This window comes from Larus michahellis, chromosome 3, assembly GCF_964199755.1.
Source record: "Larus michahellis chromosome 3, bLarMic1.1, whole genome shotgun sequence".
NCBI classification, from domain to species: Eukaryota; Metazoa; Chordata; class Aves; order Charadriiformes; family Laridae; genus Larus; species Larus michahellis.
Window position 1 is genome coordinate 40381704 of NC_133898.1, and position 24966 is coordinate 40406669.

The 24966-nt window shown below is 36.5% G+C and overlaps 1 protein-coding gene across 17 annotated transcripts in view; it reads right to left on the reverse strand.

Annotated features, from left to right (window-relative positions):
• The window catches only part of LTBP1 (latent transforming growth factor beta binding protein 1), a 203607-nt gene that overhangs the window by 69816 nt on the left and 108825 nt on the right, over positions 1 to 24966 (reverse strand). For 6 of the 17 annotated variants that reach the window (XM_074579855.1, XM_074579853.1, XM_074579850.1 and 3 more), the window contains 6 exons: positions 22914 to 22985; positions 8712 to 8834; positions 6984 to 7151; positions 3539 to 3607; positions 1498 to 1520; positions 374 to 476 (listed from right to left, as the gene is read on the reverse strand). In XM_074579855.1, coding sequence (XP_074435956.1) covers positions 374 to 476; positions 1498 to 1520; positions 3539 to 3607; positions 6984 to 7151; positions 8712 to 8834; positions 22914 to 22985 — 558 coding nt within the window. Of the gene's footprint in view, positions 1 to 373; positions 477 to 1497; positions 1521 to 3538; positions 3773 to 6983; positions 7152 to 8711; positions 8835 to 22913; positions 22986 to 24966 lie in introns of all 17 variants that reach the window. The other 11 variants (XM_074579848.1, XM_074579847.1, XM_074579851.1 and 8 more) reach the window with 2 other exon arrangements.

Here is a 24966-nt window from a genome sequence, read left to right on the forward strand (position 1 = left end):
AGCACAATAGTAAAACTTTTGCAGTGAAAGTTATGCATAAATCTAAAAGGAGACACCTAAGTAAAGTTTCCTCTTGGAAGGGGTACAAAGCCTTGACTCTGCTGACATTAAAGTTCTCATGTACGTAATCCAGGATATCACTTTTGCCTCAAATATGTCTTTGCCTCCTAACAAGTCACCCAGTCGATGCCAACCTCTCAATTCCTCCCACTTCACCTTCCATGATTTTCTTTCCCTGTATGCTACTTATGGAAAAATTGCTTGTGAAGCTGCAATCAGTTTTTCACTAACCTCTGTTACAACTGCTACCTTCCCATTCTTTGCAGAATTGTAAGCACTCTCTCATACTAAAAGATAAGTCAAAACCAGTTACCTGGATACTGTGGATGTAGGTTAATTGTTGAAATTCCAGGAGAAAGCTGAGGCTGCCCAGGCTCTAGATCAGGCTGCTTTTCTTGATCAAGGGAAGCTAATTCCTAAAAGAACAATTAAACATTTACATTCTGAAAACTTCCTCTTCATTCAGCTATCATAACAACCTGCAAACTCCTGGCTTGAGAAACTGCTAACGTTCTCACTTGAGTGGCTTTTGATAGCAAATTATTAATTACCACCAATTCAAGCCTGAAAGAACATAGAATATTATGTTTACACAATGGCATACAATTTAACATTGATTTTATTTGAAGCAGCCATTTAATGGAGCTTCTAATTCTACCTTTGGCTTTGTCCCTCCATATTTCTCCCATCCTCTGGTCTTTAATTGCTTATGAATGGTATTTAATTGCAGTTCAGCATCACACAGACGTATACAACCAGATATGTCTCCTTGACCATTGTGAAACATTCTCTCTTAGCTTTTGCACTGATCATCTTGTTTTCATAAAAGTGTTAGATGCTTATAAGTCTTTAGGAAAAGGAAATGAAGTACCATTGCAGTTATTCCTAATGAATCCCATTATCTTCAGCATAGAGAACCTGCAATCTCCAGACTGGGGGACTTAACACAAATACGCACCTGCTCCTCTCCACTGAATACACAGCAACCATAAAAAACCTAGGAAACTGGCTCAGGCAGTAATACAAGTCTCTTAAGCAGGTGTCACAAATGCTTCTCAATGCTTCATGCTGTTTCTCTCCAAGTCATTTTCTCTAGCTGTCGGTACCTGTGGCTCTCCTTCATACTGTCTGCATTTTTCAATATCCTCTTTAAAATGCAGCCTCCAGAACAGGATAGAACAATAGAGTACTAGACCCTCCACCAATGCCCTAAAGGCATCCTTTAACCTCTGTTAAAGGAACCTCTTTCCTGTACCTCACTACCCGCCTGTTGTTGTATACAATAATACGAGCTCTTTTTGCCTCAGGGTTTGCACTGTAAGTCCACAGTGAGCTGTTTGTTCCTCATCGATCCTAAATCCTTTTCACAATTATGGTATCACACCTTGTACACATGGTCTGCATTCTAACTCCTACATAAATCACATCATGTTTTACCTGATCAGGGGCTGCAGTTGCCACTAAAACCAGAAAGAAAAAAGAAAAATAATCAGTCTTCACATCACATTTACTTACACATTCTATTTAATACTACTAGCACATTTGAAAGTGGTTGCTGCCATTGCAGAAAAATTTCAGGCTCTAAGCTCATCCCAAAATTGTACAAACTTGAAGTAATGTTCCTGAAGCAAGTGTGAAAACTAACATGAAACCAGAAAAAGATTCTACACACTGACCAATGCTTATAATTATTTACTGTATAATATATTGGATGTATAATATAAATAATTTATAATTATTTACAGTATTCAGTTGCCGTATAGGTTTCTCAGTTGTTTCCTTAGACACAATCTGAGAAACTCACAGGTTATTAACTCACTGATTAAACTTTAAAAATTCCTTCCAAGGAATATCAACACCTGTAATTATTTTTAAGGTAAATTAATATCATAATGACATATAACTAATCATTAACAAATTTGCAAGAATTTATTGTTAAAAAAAAATAAATCGAGTTTGGAAATTTGCCTTTCCTTTAAGCAAGTAAAAGTGGTTTGTTGGGTTTTTTCCCTCCACAAAAGTGACTTTTTTTCTGGGAAGGAGTGGTAGGAATTTCATAGAAGTTTTTATTTTCTATTGCAGTTAGCCTTTTTTGAATTTGTCTTCTACTGATGAAAATCTATATGCTTCTGTAAAAAATATTTTTCTTTTCACAATCAACATTTTCCACAGGATAGACTTAAAAAAATATATGTTAAAAAAAAAATAAAATCACTCTTCTTGCTCTAGTTTCTTCAGCATTAGCAGGGAGGCTGATTTTCAGAACTGGGAGAACTTCTGATAAAATCTCCAAAATTCCAAATGCAAACATCCAAAAATGGAATATAAAATTCAAACATGCGTATGTATCATTACTGACTTAGAGTAAGCATATTTTTGAAGTTTTTTATTTTAAAAAAACAATACTCCTTTTTGCTCCAGATTCTCTGTGTTTTAAGATTTACTAAAATGTGGCAATCTTTCTAATTACTGAAGTAATATTTTAGTGAATGATAGGCTGCTTTTTTCGACTTCGTAACACAGAAAAGCCCAGAGGTTTATGAGAGAATTTCTAATCCAGCACAGTCTGTAAGTACATTTGAATGGCTTATTTTTCTCTCCAGATTCAGTTTAGCTCCATTTTCTTTTTGAAAGTAAAACCAGAGCAGTGATTTTAACTGGAAAGTAACCCATGTCGCACAGAGTTTTGCAAAGTCAGCTGACTGAAACTGTTTCTGACAATGGCCTGACAGGCAGAAACACAACTGCTACTTGGAAATAACCTCTTAAGTACTCAATATCATGAGAGGGTTCTTCAGCAACGTAGTTCTTGTCTACAGTTAGTTCATCCCAAGTTTGCTGGCAATATATTTATAATAATAATGCTTTCTGCATTTCTTTGCTTCTGGATCAGTTTTAGACTCAGGACAATTTCGGCTGCTGTCAGTTCTTAGAGGAGCTTGCGGAAAATGAAATCTGAGAAAAATATCTTAGAGGAGTCAACTAATCGTTAAACAGCCCAGCAGAGAGGGGCTGACCAAGCGAGCAGCTGCAGGGGTGAGAGCAGACCAGCTGAAGGGGAAGCATGCCCACATCAGGTGGTGCTAATCTACAGCAGAGTATAGAAGGAAGATGATGAAAACTCCTTAGCTTCTGCCACCCCAAGTACTAGTAAATCAAAGCCTGAGTTGAGTCTACATTAGACATTATAAATATCTTTATAAAAGTCTTCAGCCAAATATTTATTATTTCTTATCATAAAAATTTGTGAAATTAAAGCAATCTCTATCTCCCCATGGCATTCTCAGCATTTGGCAGGAGTCATACATAAAATTTTAGAAGTAAATCGTGTAACACAATACACTCCACAACGTGGAACACTCTGCTGTGGGAAGTGACGCCTCTTTGTCCTGCACTGTATGCAGCTACTCCACAAAGAAATACACCATTGAAGACACATGCATAGAAATATAGAAAGACTAAATTTTCCCACTCTCACCTTCTTGCACAGCCATCTCAGTCTCACTTTTCTGTGAGAAGGTCAGTGCCTCCACTGGCTCTTCCTTTGCTGGGAGAGGTGGAGGAGAAGTACCTTTAGCAACAGGTTGAGTAATCGGGGTCTTGCCAATGACAGGTGGCTGTACTCTAACTGCAGGGTGATGATATAGCTTGTTTCTGTGAGGGCCAGAAACCGTATAACCCATTCCACCAGGGCAGATTTCCTTAAAAGCAGCTAGATTTGGGATGGGAAAATATTCCTTTTAGGAGTCTAAAAGTGCAATATGTTGACATAGTGGAAAATATAATGACTACCACTAATAAATTTAATCTCATATTGTATATACATTTTTACAAAAAAATATTGAAAGACAAGCTATGTATTGCATGCTAATATGACTTAGCATTCTCCCAAAATCATGTTCTGGCTGTTATTCCCAGGAGGTTTCCACTCCAGATTACCATCTTTCTTCAGTTATGTTTAATCTATCATTGTATTATATAAGATAATATTATATAAGATATTTTGTACTAATCCTCTTCAAGCAGTATAGCCTTTCCAAATATGAATTTAAATATGCAAATTGTCATCATGATCTACATTGCATAAGGAATGACAGTCACTATTTCTATCATTCTCTTTTTGCCAACACCAAAGAAAAAAAGCTCACCCCCCTGTACTAGAGGAGCAGAAGAATATCAATGAGTAACAACATTTGTTCACAGGATCCCACTTGACTTCATCAGAGGTCTCATACCAGCCCTGATCCAAATTCCACTGAATTGAGTAAGTCTTTCCACTGACCTCAGTGGGCTGGATAAAAACAAGATGGGGATCATAAAAAGCCAAATCATCACTGGAAGTGAGGGGAAATAATCTCATTTATAAAGCTGCTACAGAAAAGGGTAATGAAAGTTGGGCAGCAGCACCTGCTCTGATCTCTGCAGCTGCTCTACATGAGCATCAGGTTTTGCAGTCCTAGTGGAAGACTAGAATGAAAAAGAAATACAGGTCAGCCTTCCTCCCCATCAAAAATAATAGCTATGCTCCCGTCAGGGACAGGGAGAACTTCAGGAGTCCTGAGGGGGCAGGGCTTCATTGTCCTCATTGCTCTAGGTAAAGCTATGTTGGGATGAAACACCAAAAATTTAGTCTCCCAGGTGCCCAAAGTGATTTCTTACAGTTTCTTAAAAGATGTGCAGAGTGGGGCATTGGTAAGTTCACAAATTCTGCATTGACCATATCAGGCTTTTAAAATGAATTAGCATCTAAAATAAACCCACAAAATACTCACTATAAGTACTCCACAGATGAATTCCTTAAATCATAAATTAAATTGCAGTATGCATTAAATGCATACTGTGTTCTATTACTAAGACACCATCAGAAAAGACGAAGGCTCAAACTGATTAAACTGAGTGGATTCAGAACAATGAAATGCTAATATCAAAATGAATGCTCATATCAAAACTTGCCACAAAACCACCCAACTGAGGGTGGGAATTCTGGTCAAAGGAGGAAGACAGAGAAAATTTGATGCCTGTCCCTTCAGATGCATACTCAGGATGCAGGAAATCTTGTTTCCAGTCATATTCTCTCAAATGCAGAATAGAAACGTGAGCCTTATTCTACCACAGCTCTGATAAGTGCTCTCAGCACCCGGGTATACAAAATTGGCCTCTCTCAGTCTCTCTTTTGGAGCTGGGCTACTTTGTACAAATATTTTAAACGAGTGAGAACTTTTTAATTCAATGACTCTTAAATTAACATGGGATGCTGCAGTAAATACATTACCCCATTCTGGAGTATCCCACTTTCACACATTTTTCATAGAAAACTCTGAAAGATTATGTATTTAACCTGTTATAGAAAGGAACATGAAAGTTGTCATGAAATGGGAAAAGTGTTTCCCACACAGCTCATCAGAATTTTCTACCCACAGATCTTCTCTCTGACATCTTTCCATTAAGACAAATCACTAAAATAACCAATTCCACATAATATTCAACGATGACTAGAGCGCAGCCAACTTTGCAAAAAGATATATACTCTGCTCCAGAATACACACAATTGGGCATAAAGCCTCATGCAATATTCTCATAGATGCAAAGCATCTGCATTTAAACTGCAAGTCATTGATGAGAATATGTTTTTTTCTCCATTAAAAAGCCACATAAATATTATTTATCTGAAAGTGAACTGGTCTTTTAAAATCCTAATCAGTGATCTTGCAACACAATGGTCATGCAGGAAACAATGGCTTTAAGAATCAATTGAAATGCTCAAAAATGTTGGTCACTTCCATTTCTGCAAGCCAAACTTAAAAGAAGTAAGGAATATGCTGCTCTCATTATGTCTCTGATGCTAGCTGTGGATTTCTCAAAGCAGCTAGCTAGTTTTGAAAATCTGAGCCTTTATAAAATACTCCAGAGAAATACATGACCTGTGTCACAACAGTGGTATCTTCAGCAGCAACTTCAGGAAGGACAGTGGATTACCATTACAAATACCTGTGCTAAAATACTGAACAGGCCGTACATCATGTATATTACAATAAGCAATGAGGCTTTTAAAAAAGATGAATTTGAGACCATACATTTGGACAAAAAATAGTATTAAATTGATTTTGACTAAAGACTCCAACTTTAGTCGTTTAAGTTTTAAGCAAAATCAGGGAATAGAAGGTACTCAAAATCAGCGATCAGTCCCTATAATGTGTGGGATCTTAAGCTATGAGCAGCCTAAATGAGGGGGGCGACCAACCACCCTTGTATGTTCCAAGTCCTTCTATATTTAAAACCAGCAGGACTCCAAGTGAACACTGATAATAAAAGCGAATTTTATGTACCAAGTAAGGAATTAAGTGAAAGGTGGCATGAAATTTTTAACCACCAGTTTGTTGTTAAGAAGGCGACATCATACTTTGCACATTCCCCAAAATGGATGGTAAAGATATGAAGGAAGGTTAGAAAGCAGAGATACTCCCATACATATTCCCACTATCTGTAATGTAAACTACAACACATGTCGTTCTGTAACCTAATTCTCAAAAGCTGCCATCCTCTCACTGTTGCTTTTAACAAAGAAGAGTATTAATTAGATTTTGTGTTAATTTGTCTGTATTCATAGTCAGAATATACTGTACAATTAATTTATCTTCATGTGATGGAGAATCAAAGTTCAAGGACATATTCTGAAATGCAAATATTAATCTGGAATTCTATCACAACATATCAAAGATAATTCCTTTGTTTTAATCACAAATCCCTATGAATAAAACTACTATATATGTGATTATTCTACTATCATGTAAAGAACTGTCATAATTTACTGATGGACACTTCTTGTTTAAAATCAATTCTTGGATATATTTTTTTTTCCAAAAGCACACATAACAAACACAGGATGGGGGCAAGAGTTTGCCTTTTTAATGGGAAGTTCTTACCTGTTCCCGGCAGCGGACACTTCTCACAGTGCGGGCCCCAGGCTTTGCCAACACTGCAACAGCAAAGCTGCTTGCTGAGCTGAACAGAAAGAGGATGCATGCATTGCTTTCCTGCACTAACAAACCGGTAGCAGGGTCCCTTCTCTTCAGCAACTATAGGATTATCAGCTGCAATGAAAGTGGAAGAGAGGATGGTACTGTTCACACGAAATGCAAAACAGAGCAACACCACTAGATTTCCAATACCAGTTAAATGGATTAATATTACCATCTGCACCGGTTTTATTTCAAACACCTATCTCAAGCCATAATCACAACATAAAAGAAAATTATTATTTCGGAAACACTCCTGAATTCCAACTCATCCTAGACCAAGGATAAAAAGTATTTTGAAGAAAAAAAAAATAAATTCCAAATCAGCAGTTGCCATGCTGCCACAACAGAGAGTCAGAATCAGCTCTCTCACTTGCATACAAGTCCGACTGCTGAAGAATAGGGTCAATCACTAGCAATATACAGTTGTGTCAAGCTACATAGCCACCGGAACATTCAGCTATAAGTAGGCTACATAAATAAGACAGCAAAAGGATTAAGTATCATACTTGACTTTTTTTTTTTTGAAAAAGAAACAATTATGTATTTACATTTTGTTACGATTAGTTTTAATGTGGAAGAGCCAAAGGCCATAAACTGTGACTAGTATGAGGTAACAAGAAGCTAAGATCCATTCAATTTTCTAACTTATGCATCCACATTCACACACAGTTAACAGTTCTAGGTAATATGTTCACTTCACTCAAAAAAAACAAAGGCTATCCGATTTTCAACAGGACATGTAAAACCAAAAACAAAAACCAACATCTTTTTTTGTGGTGTTAAACTGAAAAGTGGTAAGAAATTCTTCAAAATGCTGAAAAACTCTCTCAGTAATTGAGGGTCGTTACCAAAAGCATAAGACAATTGTGCTGAAAAAAATGAACGCATTCACCTACAGCTCTAGACTACATTTTTTAAATCTGAAGATAGCTCAGATAAGGATCTTAGGAAATTAGGTATTTTTCACTTGTAAGTATTCTTTCCAAAAAACTTAAAGAGAGAAATTTAGCAGTTCTCTATGCTTTCTTTTCTTTTTGGAGAGGCAGTTGATCTCAAACCAAGTAAAAGCTGATTAAGAGAGGAAAATATTTGCATTCATGCTGTTCACAACTTTTTCTGTCTCCTGATTCTTTCTTAATTTTTAATCCTTCTTAATCAGAAGGAAAATGTGCCAAAGATCATCCTGGGCTGAATGTTTAGTAATAGAAACTACCCAGGTAAAAGCTGCAGAGGTGGAAGAGGGGAGGGCAAGACACACAGATAATTCTGGCTGGGCAACTAGCAGAGAAGGGAAAAAAAATTGTGGGAAGGAGAACTCCAGGCTGGTGAGAAAGACTGAGCGTATGAGGAGGCTGGCTGTGGCCTTGAAGGCTTTGTTTGACAAGAAAACTAGGAAAAGATGGCAAGGATTGTGGCCAGCTGCTGGTGGAGACCAAGGCTTCCAGGACAAAGAGACAGAAAAGAGGCGTAAGCACTGAGACTGAATAAATAAAGTGAATAAACTGAGAAGAGGAGGCAGGGACAGCAAAAAAGACAGGGACAGCTTAGAAGAGTTGGGGCCAGTCAAATAAATCCTCACCTAAAGTACAATTAAGTATCTATTTTGGTACTTTGATTAGCACTCTTACTTACGTATGCATCTTGAGAGAGTAGGATCTGGCACAAATCCCATTTTGCAGGTACATCTGTAGCTGCCCATGGTATTCAAGCACTCACCATTAGGGCATACTCCCTGTAACTGACACTCATTGATATCTGTGGGAAAATGGAAAAAAATCAGATGCTGAAACATATCTCTTTTTTTAAACGTGCAGGAGTAACACTCCAATCAACACTACTTCCCATACTGACAATATTTGATTTATAACCTTTTGAAACACTGCTGAGCACATAACAGAAAAACAGTTACATTTATGCATCATTCTCAAGTACTCTAAATTAAAAAACAAATACACATTGACTTGCTTATCAACCCCTCTTTTCCTGACTAGACGATTGCTTGCCCAGTCAAACACAACTCACAAGAACATTCACAGAGACAAGTTTTAAGTGATATGGTATATTTTATACAGGATGGAACACTGCTTGACACATTTAATACAGTTTTTATTAGTCTTTATATTTGGTGGTGCCTGAAGGTTTATTTTGCTGGAAGAAGCACAACACAAAAATACCATCTCTAGCCTAAAGCTTACCATCTTAATAGCAAGAATATGCCTCAGGAAGCACAGAACACACGTGAAGTGCAGCAAAAAAAGATTGCATCCACGGGAACACAACTTCGTAATAATTAACAACTGCTTTGATAAAATTTGCTGTTAGGAGGGTACCTGCATCAGTGTCCTTTTCAGGGTCTCGCTTAATTATTCTCCCGTGGCCCAAGCATTGGGCCTCAGGCCTTCATCACACTTGGGGCTGTATCTGTAATTCAGTTACTCTTAGAATAGGACTTGTCCGACAATCATCTGGATACCATCTGTAACTAAGTCAGCCAAACTAGGATTTTATTTCAGGAGACAGTAACAATGTAGTTTGCACTGATAATAAAAACCTCAAAATAATTAAAAAAATAATACAAAAAAACCCCATAATCTCTGACTGTCTATCATAAATTGTCACGTTTCCTCTTTCAGAAAAACAGAGGCAGCACACTAAAACAGACCTACTTTAAAAAGCTTACATGCATTATTTCTACCTAGGACTTTTGTCATGGTTTAGGCTGGGCTGGCCAATAAACAAATGACAGATGCTCTCTTTAACTGAAAGTAAAATTACTGAAAAGGAAGTTGGTTCTGTTTTACCTCAAATCAAGACAACTTTCCCTCCCTATCCCTAAGCTTGGAAAAAATGTCTACCTTGCTGGGTAAACAAGCTTCAAGTGGAAGTCAGACATTCCAGTTAGCTCCTTGGAAATCAGGTATTAGTGACCATTTTATCTAAAATATATATTAATAAATTTTCTCTTAGTTTTTATAAAACTCTCACCATTGTATTTGACTTCATTGTATGTTGCTGCCCGATTCAACACAAACAACGAGGGTAAGAAGTTGAAAATGTAAAATATAACAGATATGTCGGAGTTTGCTTTTGGAAACCTATAGAAAGAATCTTTCACGTTTCTACCTTCTTCATTTTTCTCCACAAGTTTGGCTACCTGTCGCACTACGCAGGAGAGCACAGCTTAAGCTCACAGCACGGGAGACTGTAGCAGTTGCTGTGTCAGCAGTGATTTTTTCCAAATATTCAGTGTTGAGCTTATCCCTCAGCTCTTCAAATGCTGTACCTAATCTAGTATCTTGACACCACCTGGATCAACTTCACCTCTACGCACTTAGCCACACATGACAAAGAGTGATAATTTATATCCTAGAACTTCAGATGAAATGTGATGGAAACCACATGAATTACAAAGGATCAGCTCTGCCTCAAAGGAATTTTCAAGTGAAATTCCCAGACTACATGACTTTCTGACCTCAGAGGGAGTGGACTATTTAAAAAGGAGAATGGTATAAGAAAAGAGCACAAAAACATGCCGAAATATGCCTTAACGGCAGTCTACCTTTGGACCCATCCAATCTTTGAGCAGGAAGACGTTCCATATAAGCACAGAAGTATCTTATTTAAGGATTGCACTAACACAGATTATTTAGTAAACTAGATTTGTTCTGATGGACTTGATGAAAACTTTCTAGACAGTTTCTTCAGTTGCTTGGTCTGACTAGGTTCGTTCTTTTGTCCTGAAATCTCAAAATATGATTGGAGACATCTACAGAGTGCCAACTGATCCCAAAAGGGAGATGATAACTGTTTCAATATCATTATCTTTTGTGACTATTGTGAGGAATGAATTTAAATCTTAACAGCTGCCAAACTAAAGACGTTATTGAAACATCCCTAAACAGAAACATATTGATGCTGCTGTAAAGTTGTTGGGAGGAAAGAACATATTGCTAACCCTCCACTTTCAAACATCAGGCACAAAAAGGAACTTAACGGAAGTGGAGACTATGAAATACCTAGAAGCTAATACAAAGCGAATACTGGAACACTCAAGAACCTGCTATAGAATTTTCTACCTGTTGTCAGTTTATGTTGTCAAATCAGTCCTCAAACGCTAAACCATGGAACAACTCTACTTGCTTTGATGAAGCACTGACTCTATCATCAGAAACAAGTTAGAGGAAGAAACTTTACACCGAATACAGGAAAAATCTTGATATCTGGGTTCACTTTAAAATGAAAATCCTCACCACAATTACACAAATTACATACACACACATGTAAAAAGCATATAGAGATTTTGGAGGAATAGGAAAAACACTGGAGAAATTAAGAGATGGAAGAAAGATAATATAAAAAATTAAAAATTAAGATACATATTTTTAACAAGGACTGTGCTCTTTCCTTCTAAGCTGGCTTTTGCTTTTTATCATTTAACATTAGTTACTTGTTGATATTGGTACATATAGTAAAAATAATTGCTCGCTTTCTACATTGTAATTGCCAGACATCTTTTAACAACTTTCTCCCTTTACAAATTCTAAATAAACATTTTTATTTATGGGAAAATGAACCTATACCACTAGTAAAAAAAAAAAAAAAAAAAAAAAAGAAAATAACTGCCAGGGGACATTCATAACACACCGCTTTTTCTTATCACTTTTTCTGGGATATATATCCATGTAGAATTAGCAGAAATGCTTTGTCTGGTGAAGACAGCATTTAAACTTTAAATCAGTGAAAAAGACAACTTATTTAAAATAATATTAATTTGACTTTGATTTTATAGTTCTTATTTCCAAGGAAACCAAGTCTCTGGTTTGTTAACCATTGAAACACATTACCTATTTGCTTATATGTAACCATTGTGAAAAATTTGGAATTCTTCCTTCCTATCTAGGAGGGCAACTCTACCATTCTATATGTATTTAAGCAAGGTAAGTAATTACATAGCATTACATAAGTGCATTCATACTTTCAGTGTTTAAAATGACTAATGATGCACCTTTCATTTATTAGATGATGATTTTTACTCAGTTTGCATCAAGCTTCATTTTATGGAATGTTAAAAATCTATATATGGATAAATTTTATTATTCGAATCCTGAAAGTATATAGGCATGTAAAAAAAAAAAGCAAAATCCTGCAAAGACACAGATAGATAAGAAGAGAAAAAAATATTTATGAAATGTGCTTTTTAACTGGAGTTTGAATAATTTTATTCACAATGCTAGTATTATCTGTTCTACTCAAATAACCTATATCTTTTAAGTTTGTAGAACTATATCTGTACATTGTAGAAAGAAAAAAATTATGTCTGTTATAATTCTCAAGCAGTTTTTCAATTTTGAATAACTTAACTACTGAACTTAAATGCATATACATACATGTATTTACAGTGAAATGAAGAAAAAATTCTGTTCTGCAGAAGAGGGTACAAAATCTGGCTTTGTACTTAAATTCTAATTGCATGTTACAGACTTCAACTAGCTGAGTGATATTGAACACCTAGTAACAAAACTGTGCTACTTGGATTTTATAATGAAAACTTTGTAAACATAACTTATATTAAGTCTTTATACAGATAAACTGTAATTGTGAATTTTAAAGTAAATTGAATTTAAATATAATCTAAATAGAAACACACATTTTACAAATCTGAAATTTAGTTCTTGTCACTGCTGAGAAAAACTGGCATAGGAATGTATCGGGTGCATGTGGTGATACTGGCAGAATCTGTTTTAGAGTTTTGCCTACTAATAGGCAAATACTCCGTTCACAGGAGCTGTCATTACTGCCTCTGTACTAAATCTCTTCCCACATGAACTGTTCTTGTATGTCTAGTATTTAAAAATGTAACACCCCATTCACATGTACTCTGTTATTGCTATTTAATGTGGGCACTGCTACAATTCAGTACCAGTTTATATGTATGTAAATACCAATGAATGTTCTTTCTAGAGTTCCTGATATGGATATGTCTCTTGTTAAATTTGTCCAATTTTTAAAGTTAACTTTATTGTGCATGTACCGATGCTTCAGCATAACTTAATTATAGTGTATTTTTATGCCTCTTTTCCAAGTCATGTCTTCTCAATGAGCTCATTGAATTACTGAGCTGATACTCTATGCTGGATTACACAAGCCTATCTAGGGATTCAACAGAAACAAGCCACAAGTTGATGAAAAAACCCTTCAAATTTTCAAAAGAAACATACATACATGTAAGATTAGTGTTTATTTAACAACTTTGGCTAAAAAAAACCCCAATAACCCAAACCCTGCAGATTTACTATCTACATCATTTTATTTCAGACTGTGGTAAAAGGCTACCTTACCCAAAATGCTTCCTACCATCTGCCAGCCTGCCCAGCTGTGCAAATTGCACTGGAGTCAATTTGTTCAGGCAGCTGGAAAAGAAATCTGATTCAAGACTAACAGACTTTTTTTTTTTTTCTTTTTAGCCCTCTATTTCTTGTATATGGAGATAAAAAACATTTCAGTTTTAAATTAGTATAGCAATGAGAACTCATTTGCTCCATTGTAAAAACTAAAGAAACAACTACTTTAAAGTTGTCTGAATAATCTTTTGTTGTGTAAAAGTACAAACTGATGACATGCTTGTAGATCAAACACCTTAATCTACACAGAGGAAATAGTTTAAGGGGCTACGTAGCAGTACCATAAAACCATACATAGGTAAATAAAATTTTCTGAAGGCAACTAAATATTAATTTTCAGCTTCCAAGGAAAACAGAGTAATGAAGTTCCACTGGTAAAAAGCCTCTGCGTGAAAATGCCTCTCTGATACAGAAAAAAAAGATTAAGCACAGAGTTTTTCCCCACAGTACCTCGCATGGCTCCACAGCAAACTCTCACAGTAGGTGCTGTTATTTATGATTTACAAAGAACTGGTAAATAAAACATTGATTTTGTATTAGTTATTAGTTAGTTGTTGCTTGACAATGTGAATGACTTGGCCCTTCTCAATGGTAATAAACTGGTGTAACCCCGTTGGCATGAAAGAAGTGTTGTCATTCTGCGCTCACTGACAGTGTGGCCCTTTGCTGTTATTCTTTAGTATTATACATGCCAAATACATGGAACTGGTTCTTGATACACTGTGCTCCTTGTGCTCCTTGACTTGATAGTCTGTCTCCATGAAAGTTTTGACAAGAAATGAGAGCTTTACTCTTACTTTGGATCTGTTGAGATGGCAGTGGAAGCCACATGCCATTTCAGAGGCCCTGTTGGTAACTGCACTCTCACAAGTTCATCCAAATACACAGAAGCTTTACCATAACCAGGGTCTTGACAGTGATGCTGCAGTACTGTATAGATGAGGCTACCGTGTCTTGACTCCTCTTATATCCTCTTGTAAGCTCAGAGCTTGATATATGGTGAGGTCAACCACCATACTCTCCTCCAGAGCCACCACAGTGCTACTAGCTTTGAACAACCCAGATGCTGTAACCAAACTGCTGCTAATCTATCCCACAATCTTCCCCACTAAGGAGAACTTAAAACAGGCTCTCTTAACAGCAGCAGTTATCGTTTGATACCTTCCCACAGATTTTTATAGGTCTACTGGGTGTCAGGTCAACCTGCTCTCAGAAAATGCAATGTGTTAATGACTCACTGCCACTGAATTTCCTGGGGAAAAACAGGCTAAAAATAACCATTTCCTAACTGAATGCCTGTCTGCTCATGTGAAGAGTGTTACTATGAATGAAGTAATCTTCATGACTTAAAAAACCCCAACAAACCAAACCTCCAAAACCAAACAGAAGCGAAGGAGGAAGATGGGAACAACATTATTTAAACAAGAAAGCACATGTTAACTTTGAACTTGTTATAAACCATGATAATTATATATAGTTTTACTAAGTCCAAAACCAACTTCATCTTCAAAGAACTTTACAGACATAAATTAGTAGATAGAAGATGGAAATGAACTGATAACTCTGATATTAAAGTGAAAGTGTACATTACTCATGTCTTTTTCTCCTTGCTTTCTAAGAATACTCATGAAGAAATTTTATTTAGATTTTTGTCAGGGGTAAGGCAATGTTCAAGGTTTCACATTAGAAACATCCCAAATCAAAACTGTGTTTTGAAACCAGAATCTTGTTCCACAAATAGTTAACAGAATCAGATGAAGAACTGACCTCAGTTTTTACTCATGAGCGCACACACACACACATTTCCAATTACATGGCGTGAATATCACAATACTAAATTAAATTTCATTAAGTCTAAGTGCAGTCAGCAGTTAATACAACAACCTGTTTTATTCTAATAGCTGTGATTTAGGGAAGGACTGAAGAGTGCAGAAGAAAGAAAAAACAGAAAACTTAAAAAAACCCCTGTAAGCCTTATTTGTTACATTTCTCTAAACAGTTCTTCCTTGCTTAAAGATGTAGAACTCCAGTGGCTTTTCAACATCTCAATCTATATTATGATGGTTGGGCTCTTTTACTCAAGTATTGATTTACTTGTTCAGGTCTCTTACATGCATTGCACACTGGGGAATTTTTATGACTGAAAAAGAAATATATGAATCAAAACTTTAAAAGGAGCGAAGTTAGATATGGGATCAAATTCTGTTCTAAGGCACTTAAATTTAAGTGACAAAGCATTTATACACCTAATGGAAGGTTTCCCTCTGGCTGTTGTATAGGTATTTGTGTACAGAAGGGTGCAATGTAGTATAATGTCTTCCTCTCTCCACTGTACGACAATGTATGAAAGAAATCTGTGCTGGAGGGGAGGACATTCTGCAGCAGGTATTATCTTCCAATGTTCTGCTTGCATTCTCCATTTCTATAATGGCTTTTAAAGTAGATTAAAACACTCTTTGGGGCTGCATTAGCTGCTGTTCAACACTACTTTAGTTCTCCACTGGAAACCTACATGCAATGTTCTCCTACCTTTCCTTGAGCAATGGCATGCCTAATTCAATCACATTCAGGAAGTGAATCATTTTAGCTTTATTCCAGGATTAATGACACCATAATGTAGCCTGAGTATCCTTTCTCCAAGAATAATAAACCATGCCAAGTGTAAACATTCAATCCTAGGAAAAATTCCTATGCCTACTTATAATGAGATCTGTACCCGTCACTTAACTGCTGAAAGAATATGCTTTGCTCTGTTACTATAAAACATGCCGAGTGATTTACTGCGTGCATCATAAAGCTACTATAACCTCCTTTAATTTGCCCATTTACTGAAATACTTTACTTAGATTGCTCAGCAAGCAAATATGAAAATGCTTCACAGCCTACTGGTCTTCTACACATTAGCAGATCAACACAACGTGAAGAGCTTGATGCCTGCTCTAGCCAAGTGGTGCAGAAGGACTAGCTGATCAGCAGAGAGCTGTTCTGCTATAGACCAACTTACAAAAGCTGACAGTTGGAATATCAGCCCTGTAGTGTTTCCCTTTGGCAGCCTCCAGCTGGAAGAGTATTTAAGGAAGAGAAGTTCACTGTGTTTTGGCTGTGTTAACCATTATAACAGCTCTTCAGACCACCCAGGCCCAGCTGGCCTAATGCAGAATCACAGGAAACACTAAGGTGGTGTAAAGCTGTCTTCTCTCCCTTCAGCCTTATAGCTCATTTGGACACATGGAGCACGTCCACTCTCTACTCTTTTCAGATAGCGAGCGAGGCCCATATTTGGTCACAGACACACTGGAATTTGAAACATTCCTATATAATGAAATACATTCTTTCACCTCCATGCTTAATGCATTGAATTTATGCTCATCAAAATCATCACACTATGGAGCATTTAACCACATTTAAGCATTTAACTCAAAACCAAAATTCTAGAACTCAACGTACATCTTTATTAATGTGTTCTGGTCAAAGCTGCAATCTTCTGACAGTACATTATTTAAATTTATCTATTCATTTTATAGAAAATATTTTTGCTGAAGGAAAACAGTCTGTGAATTCAAGAGTCAGGGGTCACCACGAGAATTTTGAACAATGCAAATGTAAACAAAAATAGTCTTTAATTTTTTTTGAAAGAAATCATTGCTAGCATTCACATAAAGAATGCAGTCAAATTTATTTTCAGGAGCACTGATAACTTTGAAATGATAGTGTCACCTATTAAAACTGGATCTGGGTTTCGGTTTTTTTACTCTATTATGTTGAAGTAACTAAAAGAAATTTAAAATTTTCATAAACAAGGCTGAAGAATGCTAAGAAGTGATTTAGGCTAATTAAAATAATAATCCCTCTTTTGAAACAACAGATCTCATTTGTATACAGTGCATTTTCTATTTTACACATTTGGTAGGTGGTTTTTGATAACATGAATAAATGTCTCAATAGACGAAAAATTCAGATTCTCAAAGTCACAGTACATGCATAAAGAGAAGAAAACAATGCATAATTTCACAATTTTTAGGACAACACATGACACAGACAACAAAGCATAAAAACTAAATAAGCAACAGCCTCCAGCTAGGACAGTCTTGATATCCATATGGTTCTTAAGAAAACTGGACCAAGAAAGGGAACCTGTATAAGCAGAAAGCCTCGTCAGACCACTGCAGCCCCGGTAGCTGCACTAAAATATTCAGAATAAACTTGTGGCTACAGAGTACTGCAGCCCTTCTCATTCCCTTGGTCCCAAGTGCCCGGTGCTGGAGGACACAAGCAATTTCAACATCAGCAGCCCACAGCTGATTCAAGGCCCAAGCAACACGAAAAGGTAAATTTCTGAAGGGGGACTTGTGCACTTAGCTCTGAAACCAGATTTCTATGCTTTTCAAGAACGGAATGAGTTTGTTTAAATGACCAAGTAATAAAACTGAACGCAAAATGTTTATCACCTTTTGACACAAAGCAACTTACCTTTCAATAAGAATCACACACACTTAAGACACTTTGCTGTAACTAAACATAGCAAGCCTTCTAGATCAACTACATACTAATTAGAATTTTTCAAAGTACTGGGCAATTTCTTAATTAGAAATGACCTAGTGGTCAGTCATTAAATGTTATTTAGTAGTATCTGCCTTAACAGAAGTTTTCATGCAGTTAAGTGCTTTATTATGCACAATATCGCATGGTGTAAATTAAGAATGGAATATATAATTTATGTCTCGTTTGTGACAATTTGACTCATTCTGGTAGGTACACGCTAGGCTTCACTGGAAGTGCCATCTGACTGAATGATCTCCAAATCGGCTCAATATGCAGGCATCATTTTTTATTCTCTTTATAAAAATCAATTACAACTGTACCTACTAACACCACTGAAAATACTATTCCAACTATTTCTGCTATAGCTATATTGTTAACCACTAATAATATCCACAGTTCTATGAAAAATATAATATCCAGATTTTACTGCCTTCATTAGAGCTGAATGTTTTGATAATAGCCTGATTAGTGAGAACAACAAGGGGTAAAAGAAACAAACAACAAGGTTTGGTTGCTAATGAAACAACTGCAATATTTTTTTTTAAATTAAAGAAAAAAAAAATCGCTTATTCTAAGAAACGGTCCACTGATTTCTGCAAGAGCAGCAGCAGGATAAATCAATCCAACTCGTTTTGTGCTTCTGCGTGGAATTTAATGGAACGCAAGTTTGCAGAGCCACACTTTTCAAACACATAATCAATGTCCAAACAGCAACCCAACCCAGTTTCTGGAGATATATTTATTTCTCAGTATGCTCATCACAAAAGAACTTCCTTGAAAGACGGTTGTTAACTTAGTAGCTAAGAAACATTAAATAGCATTTCTTATGAAGTTAGGCTCTTTTACTACTTAAAAGTATTAAAATATATATACAGCATGCAGAGAAAAGAAATTTATTACTGCATTTTAGGGACAAACGTAGGAGGGGGAATATAACTTCAAAATTGATTTTAAACCATGATGAAGCCAAGGGAAAAAAGCTTGAAGTCCCCAGAGCAGATGATTACAGAATTTGATCCATCAACATAGAAGTACTAGTTTCTGCAAGCTCATATACATTTAATATTAAGCATATGGAGACTTTTCAAGAACTTACATGCACAACTTCTTACTTCATTGGAAAACAACAAAGTGTTCAGGTATTTTTCCAGTTCTTCGAGATAAGATTTTTAAAGTGCTCTATTGGCAATATGTTCGTTTCCTGAAAAAGGAATCCAGCCTTTTCACCAGCTGTTTTTTTCATTCTGCTTCAGTTTTCCAAGAAAACCATTAGCAGAAGGAAACAGTAAGTAGAATTCTAAACAGGGAATCAGAAATTAACATTGCATGTGGATTCTGACAAAGAAGTTGCAACTCTGATAAGCTGTATTTTGGCTTTAATGACAGCCTCAGGGCATCCATGTGTGTACATGTAATAAATCATCCCATTGAAAAGATAATTACTGAGGGGGAGAAAAACTTTCTTGATACCAATTACACTAAACTGTTTGAATTAGCATACCCACAGATGGTTCTTTGTTGTCCTACATACACATTACAGAGAAGAATGTTTCATTACATTAGTTCACTCACTTGAAAGGAAAAAAAAATGAGGATCTGGTTATTAATCACACTAATACTACATAGCCTTTGTAAACTAGGGAGGCTTTTGACTGCAATAACAATGTAGAACAAAAGGTTAATTAGGCTTTTAGGCCTGAGTTTTCAAAGGCAGTGGAAACTGGACGATATCTAGGTGAAAACAGCAATCTCTCTTAGCTGCAGGCAGGGATTCAGAAATATATCCCCATTACTATTTGGTCTGGCAATGCTGGCCCTTTCTGAGCACGGACACAGCATGCACACTCTTTCAGCAAAGAATAATCTAATTAAAATGTATACTTGCATATGGACATGCTGTGCCATTCCTTTACAATTTAATTGTAAGGATTATAACAAGCATACGAATACTCCCCCACCAGCAGCTTAAACAGTTTTCTTTTCACAGCTATTGCTGTTGCTTTGCTCTGTGTTTGTGATACAGGCAGCTGTTTCTTCATTAGCCCTGCTCTCTTCTCCTCTAAAAAAACCCCACATCTGCTGTTTTTAGATAAACACAAACGACACTTTTGCCTGACCCATTGAGAAGCACATGCTAATGACCATTTCAGGACTGAAATGCATCCTGCCAGCAACTTTCACATATGAAGCTAGTTTTCCTGATGACCGTTCAAAGAGAGCTCAGAATCCTGACCCTCTGAAGGAAAACAGTAATCTTGTTACTTACTTCAATAGGACTAAATTTCATCCTGGATTTGTTTCATGAGTATTCCTTCTCCAAGTTCCTTCCTTATTTGTACCTCCTTTTTGGAGTGTGTTGGCGAGTAAATTACAGAGAAGCCACCCGAGCCTCGATAAGGCAAAAAGGGGGTAGCAGTCACCACCTCTGTCCTCTCCAGAAAGTGAAGAGATTGTCCCCATCCTCAATTCATCAACAGTCTACCTCCTGGTGGGATAATCCAACTCCTATTATCTGATTAAACTCTAGGTTATAAGTTTCCATGTATCAACAAGTTATATTTAGAGTCTACAGCTTGCTCTCTTCTGGGACAATGATAGCATTAGTAAAACAAACTATTTAAAGCCTCATATTTCTTGCAGTGTTAGTTATGTAGTACAAAAATGTGTCAGCGGAAAAACTATCATAACCTAGTACAACAAACAATGACTAGTCTACCAGGTACGGATCTATTTTTGCACACTACCATGGCAGGACTTAGCTACCTCTTATGCTCCTGCCCAGAAACATATGTTCTCCCTCTCTATCAGCCTGTCACTGCTCAGTGAAACAACTTCCTGGCCTACTTCTGGCAACCTTCACAAGAACCAGATCATTGTTTAACCGCCTGTAGACCCTGATTAAGGATCTTAGTTTCCATGAAACAAGGTTTGCCAACACCTAGGTACAATCCCTTGAAAAAAAAAAACCAAAACTGAGTGCCCTACTCGCCTTTAAATGCCTGCTACATTGCTGCTGTCCAGGAAACGACTGTGTATACAGTGGGGTTTATGCACAACTACTGGAGATATCAAAAGCTCCTGTCTCTCCTGGACCATGTTCAGAGGGACTAATGCATCATGGCATCTTCCAGACACCTTCTGTGCTGAAAGTTAGAAATCCTTTCTTTTGCAGTCTCTGAAAAACCTTGTAACTAATATGCGAATGAGACAATCTCTTTCGAAATGGCTGAAAATATCTTGCTGAAATATATGCACCACCTACGGGTTTAATATGAGGCGTGAAAAGATGGCCTTACACTCACCTCCTTCACCTTTTTACTTTGCAATCCTCATCAGTAAGTTGCCATCAACACCTCCCCATCCCTTTTATTTATTAAGAGGACTCCACAGCCTTTTACTGCAGATCAGGGAACGAGCGAGCTCTTGAGATACAATTTGCAGCTCTCCTCCATTTAATTTTTTACTATTTTGACTCAGCTGAATTTTCTCTCACAAACCTCCAAAATGGAGGTTTACCAGCTTGCTTTACCCTGCAAGCTGGTAAACCACTAGGTAGAGAACTGAGCAGCAGACAGGCTCAAGTGCCTACACTTTCAGATAGCAGCTCACATCTCCCTCAGCAGTGGAAGCAGCTGGATGTTTGTATTTAGTGCTCTACAAACTGTATTTTTTTGATTCGTAAAATCATTTCTCTATATAGTTAGCTACTGCATATTCCTTCATCAACGTGCTAACTGAAAGTTTCCCATTAAATACAATTCACTTTATCTCCAAAGTGCCTACATATCCTTTAACACTTCATTTTCTCCTTCTCTCCACCATCACTACTATTTTTTGGAGACCTATTTTACCCTTGCAGCGTCAATAACGACCAACAAGCCTGACCACAAGCCAGTATCAGCCTCACTTGAACTCATTCTTCCCTTCCTTCCCAAATCTCCCTCCAGAGCACCACTGCAGAATTGCTCACATCTTCTCAGAGCTCCTTTCTCTTGTTTACTTGAGCTATGCCAAACAAGTCGGACAAGCAATTAAGCTTTTTCCTACACCCTCATCTGGCACTGCTGTTCAATATTCCAAAATACACAGAAAGAACAAGTATATGTCTATAGTCATATCTTCAGCTTTGTCAGATACAGACACCATAGACCAGGAGAATCTAAATCATAGAATCATAGGGTTGGAAGGGACCTGCCCCAAACCTTTCTGTGTAGCTGCATGATCATGCAGATCCCACAATGTTTTGATAACTTCTATGCTTACAGCCAGGAGATAAGACGTGATCTCAGAGTAACGAAACTTATGCAGCGTCTAACTCCACACATCCTCACCTGCACTATGCACATTCTTGAAGTACATGCGTCACTGCTTTACATTGCAGCCAGGTACACATGGTTTTTCACTTCCACTTGCCAGTGAAATTATCTGGCTGTTCTCAGTACTGTTGTGTCTAATCTCTTAAATCCAAAGGAATTGTTCTGCAATTACTCTATACTTTCATGATTATAGAAATTATTCTCTATTGCTAGTTTCATCTGACTTAACTGAATAAGTCTGCAGGTTCACTGTTTAGCATAAGAACTGATAGAACAATGTATTTCTACTGAAAAACAAAGTAAATGAATCCTTATGAAGTCATCCTTATACATTATCAAAGGAAACAAGAGTATATGTAAAAGTTTTAAAAGCTGATTGCCTGGAGCAAAAAAAAACCCAAAAAACACTCTATGGAGTTGCCAATATTTGGACAGAGTTAAAAGTAGCCTCAACATTTTATCCCAAATACAAATCAGTGGACTGGATTCTTTCATCTAAGTCATAAACATCAAAGAATCTGTCAGAGAAAACTGGTATTCAAAACAAACACCACCAATTATGGGCACTATCATACCTTGACAAAACGTAGCATTGATCCTCTTGTAACCTTGTGGGCATTCCATCATAGGACTGTATCCATGGTAAGCTGAAAAAAAAATTATATCAGTTAAATACTGCTGATTTATATGCTTATTTAGAGAGCCTGACAGCCACGTTATTATGTAACTATAAAAAAAATCATTATGAGTTTTTATGATGTGTGGTTAAGCATAAAAGGTCAAGAAATTAAAATTAAAGGTTGCACAGATAACCTTAATTCCATCTCTTTCCACATATATACCACCTAAGTCTTCAGTTATCCAGTCTAATTTATATTTTTTCCAAAAAAGAAATCTTTGAAATAGGACATTATCTTTCATCCTAGTTGTTCTCAAATAATTACTTTCCCAAACCAGCTACAAACATCATGTTGGGAAAAGATAAAGTTTAAGGTTCACGATGGAAACTCAATGATTTTAAAACTGAAAGCCGTTTTAGAAAGCAGAAATATCTTCAATGTTAATCAAAATTGTTGGGTGCCATTTCTCCTGCCACACTGAATCAAAAAATATTTGAAATACAGAGAAAACAGATGCAAATAAACTTTTCAAACAAGGCAAAACTAAGAAAAAGGCACATTTGTGATTTACCTAGTAGAGTTGCTGAATATTGAAAGACTGATCAGTGTAAACTGTCAAGGGCATAACAACACTGCAAAATACAGACTGAATTCAATTTTGCCAAAATAGAAAATGTTCAGTTAACTAGCTTTTTATTTCTATTTATCGTCTCTTTCCCCACTTAAGGTTGCCTTTGAGACTACAGAAAACTGTTTATTGATTCTTAAACTGTTATAACACCATAAGTGAGAGCAGTAACTTCTTTGCATGGTTATGCACTAAAAGCTAACTCTTGGCAAAGCCCAGTACTTTATTAAACATATAGGACTAAACTTTCAGCACTATGGTCACAAAACTGCCTTTAATAAGAGTCAAGAGATTTTTTCAAAATTTGAATGCTACAACAGAGATACCTTACATTTAGTCAGATATCTTTTTTCCTTTAGAAGTGCTCTAAATGTTCAGCAGGCCGAAAAAAAATAAAAATCAAACACATTACTTTCCATTTTTACTGTATATGAACTGTCAAATAAGACAGAACAACTGAGTGAGATAATGTTTTCAATTGGCTTCACTTCACACATAATGCCTGAATTGCACATTTATCCTTGCAGCTTATTTTAAAACTGGTAACTGGTTGACTTTAAGGATAAACAAAAGAAAAAAAAAATATTTTCATTAGTTCTAAAGCCTTTCCTATTTTCAGGAAAAATTTAAGTAATGATCTTGAGTAGCAGTTTTTGGAGTGAGAAAGTCTTATTTCAAATTGCTGTGAATTATTTAAAATTTTATTTAAAATAACTTCTTAATTAGAACATCAAGATTCTACTTAGAGATTGCTTAAAGTAATAAAATGGTTAAACACAAAACCAGTACAAGTGAAAATACAACAACGTTCTTACAGTTTTGAACACATACTTTTCCATCTTTACATTGACTACAACCATTTTAACACAAATTAAAATTTGAACATTTCGTCTCTCACCATAAAGTGGTAGCTACACATTTGTTTTCAAGGCAGATCCAATCTTTTCACAATGTTAATATTAAAAACAGTTGAAATCTAAGGTGAGATCTTCAAAAGTGCAATGCGTTGCTCTATTCCTGGTCCCCAAAAAGGCCAATGAAACTCCTAATGCTCATGTCGGCAGACTCAGATTCATAATTGCACTGATTATGTCCTAACTTATCTGTCTTTGCCATTACAGACCTGATTCAATTCACACTAAACCCAAGAGAGTCTCTAACTTTTTGTGGGCAGGAATAGTACCCTGCAGTAGAGCCTGGCGGAGGAAACAGAGGAAGAGCACCAGCCCATAAGCTGTGCCAGACCTTTTCCAGTGCTGCAACGTATTTTCCCTTCCAGGGTGACTCAGCTGCTCTAGAAAGTGCAGTGGTGGAGTGAGGTCAGAGATTTTAACCTCTCCCTCTCTCTTCATCCTCCTACTCCCACACTGAACAGGAAAT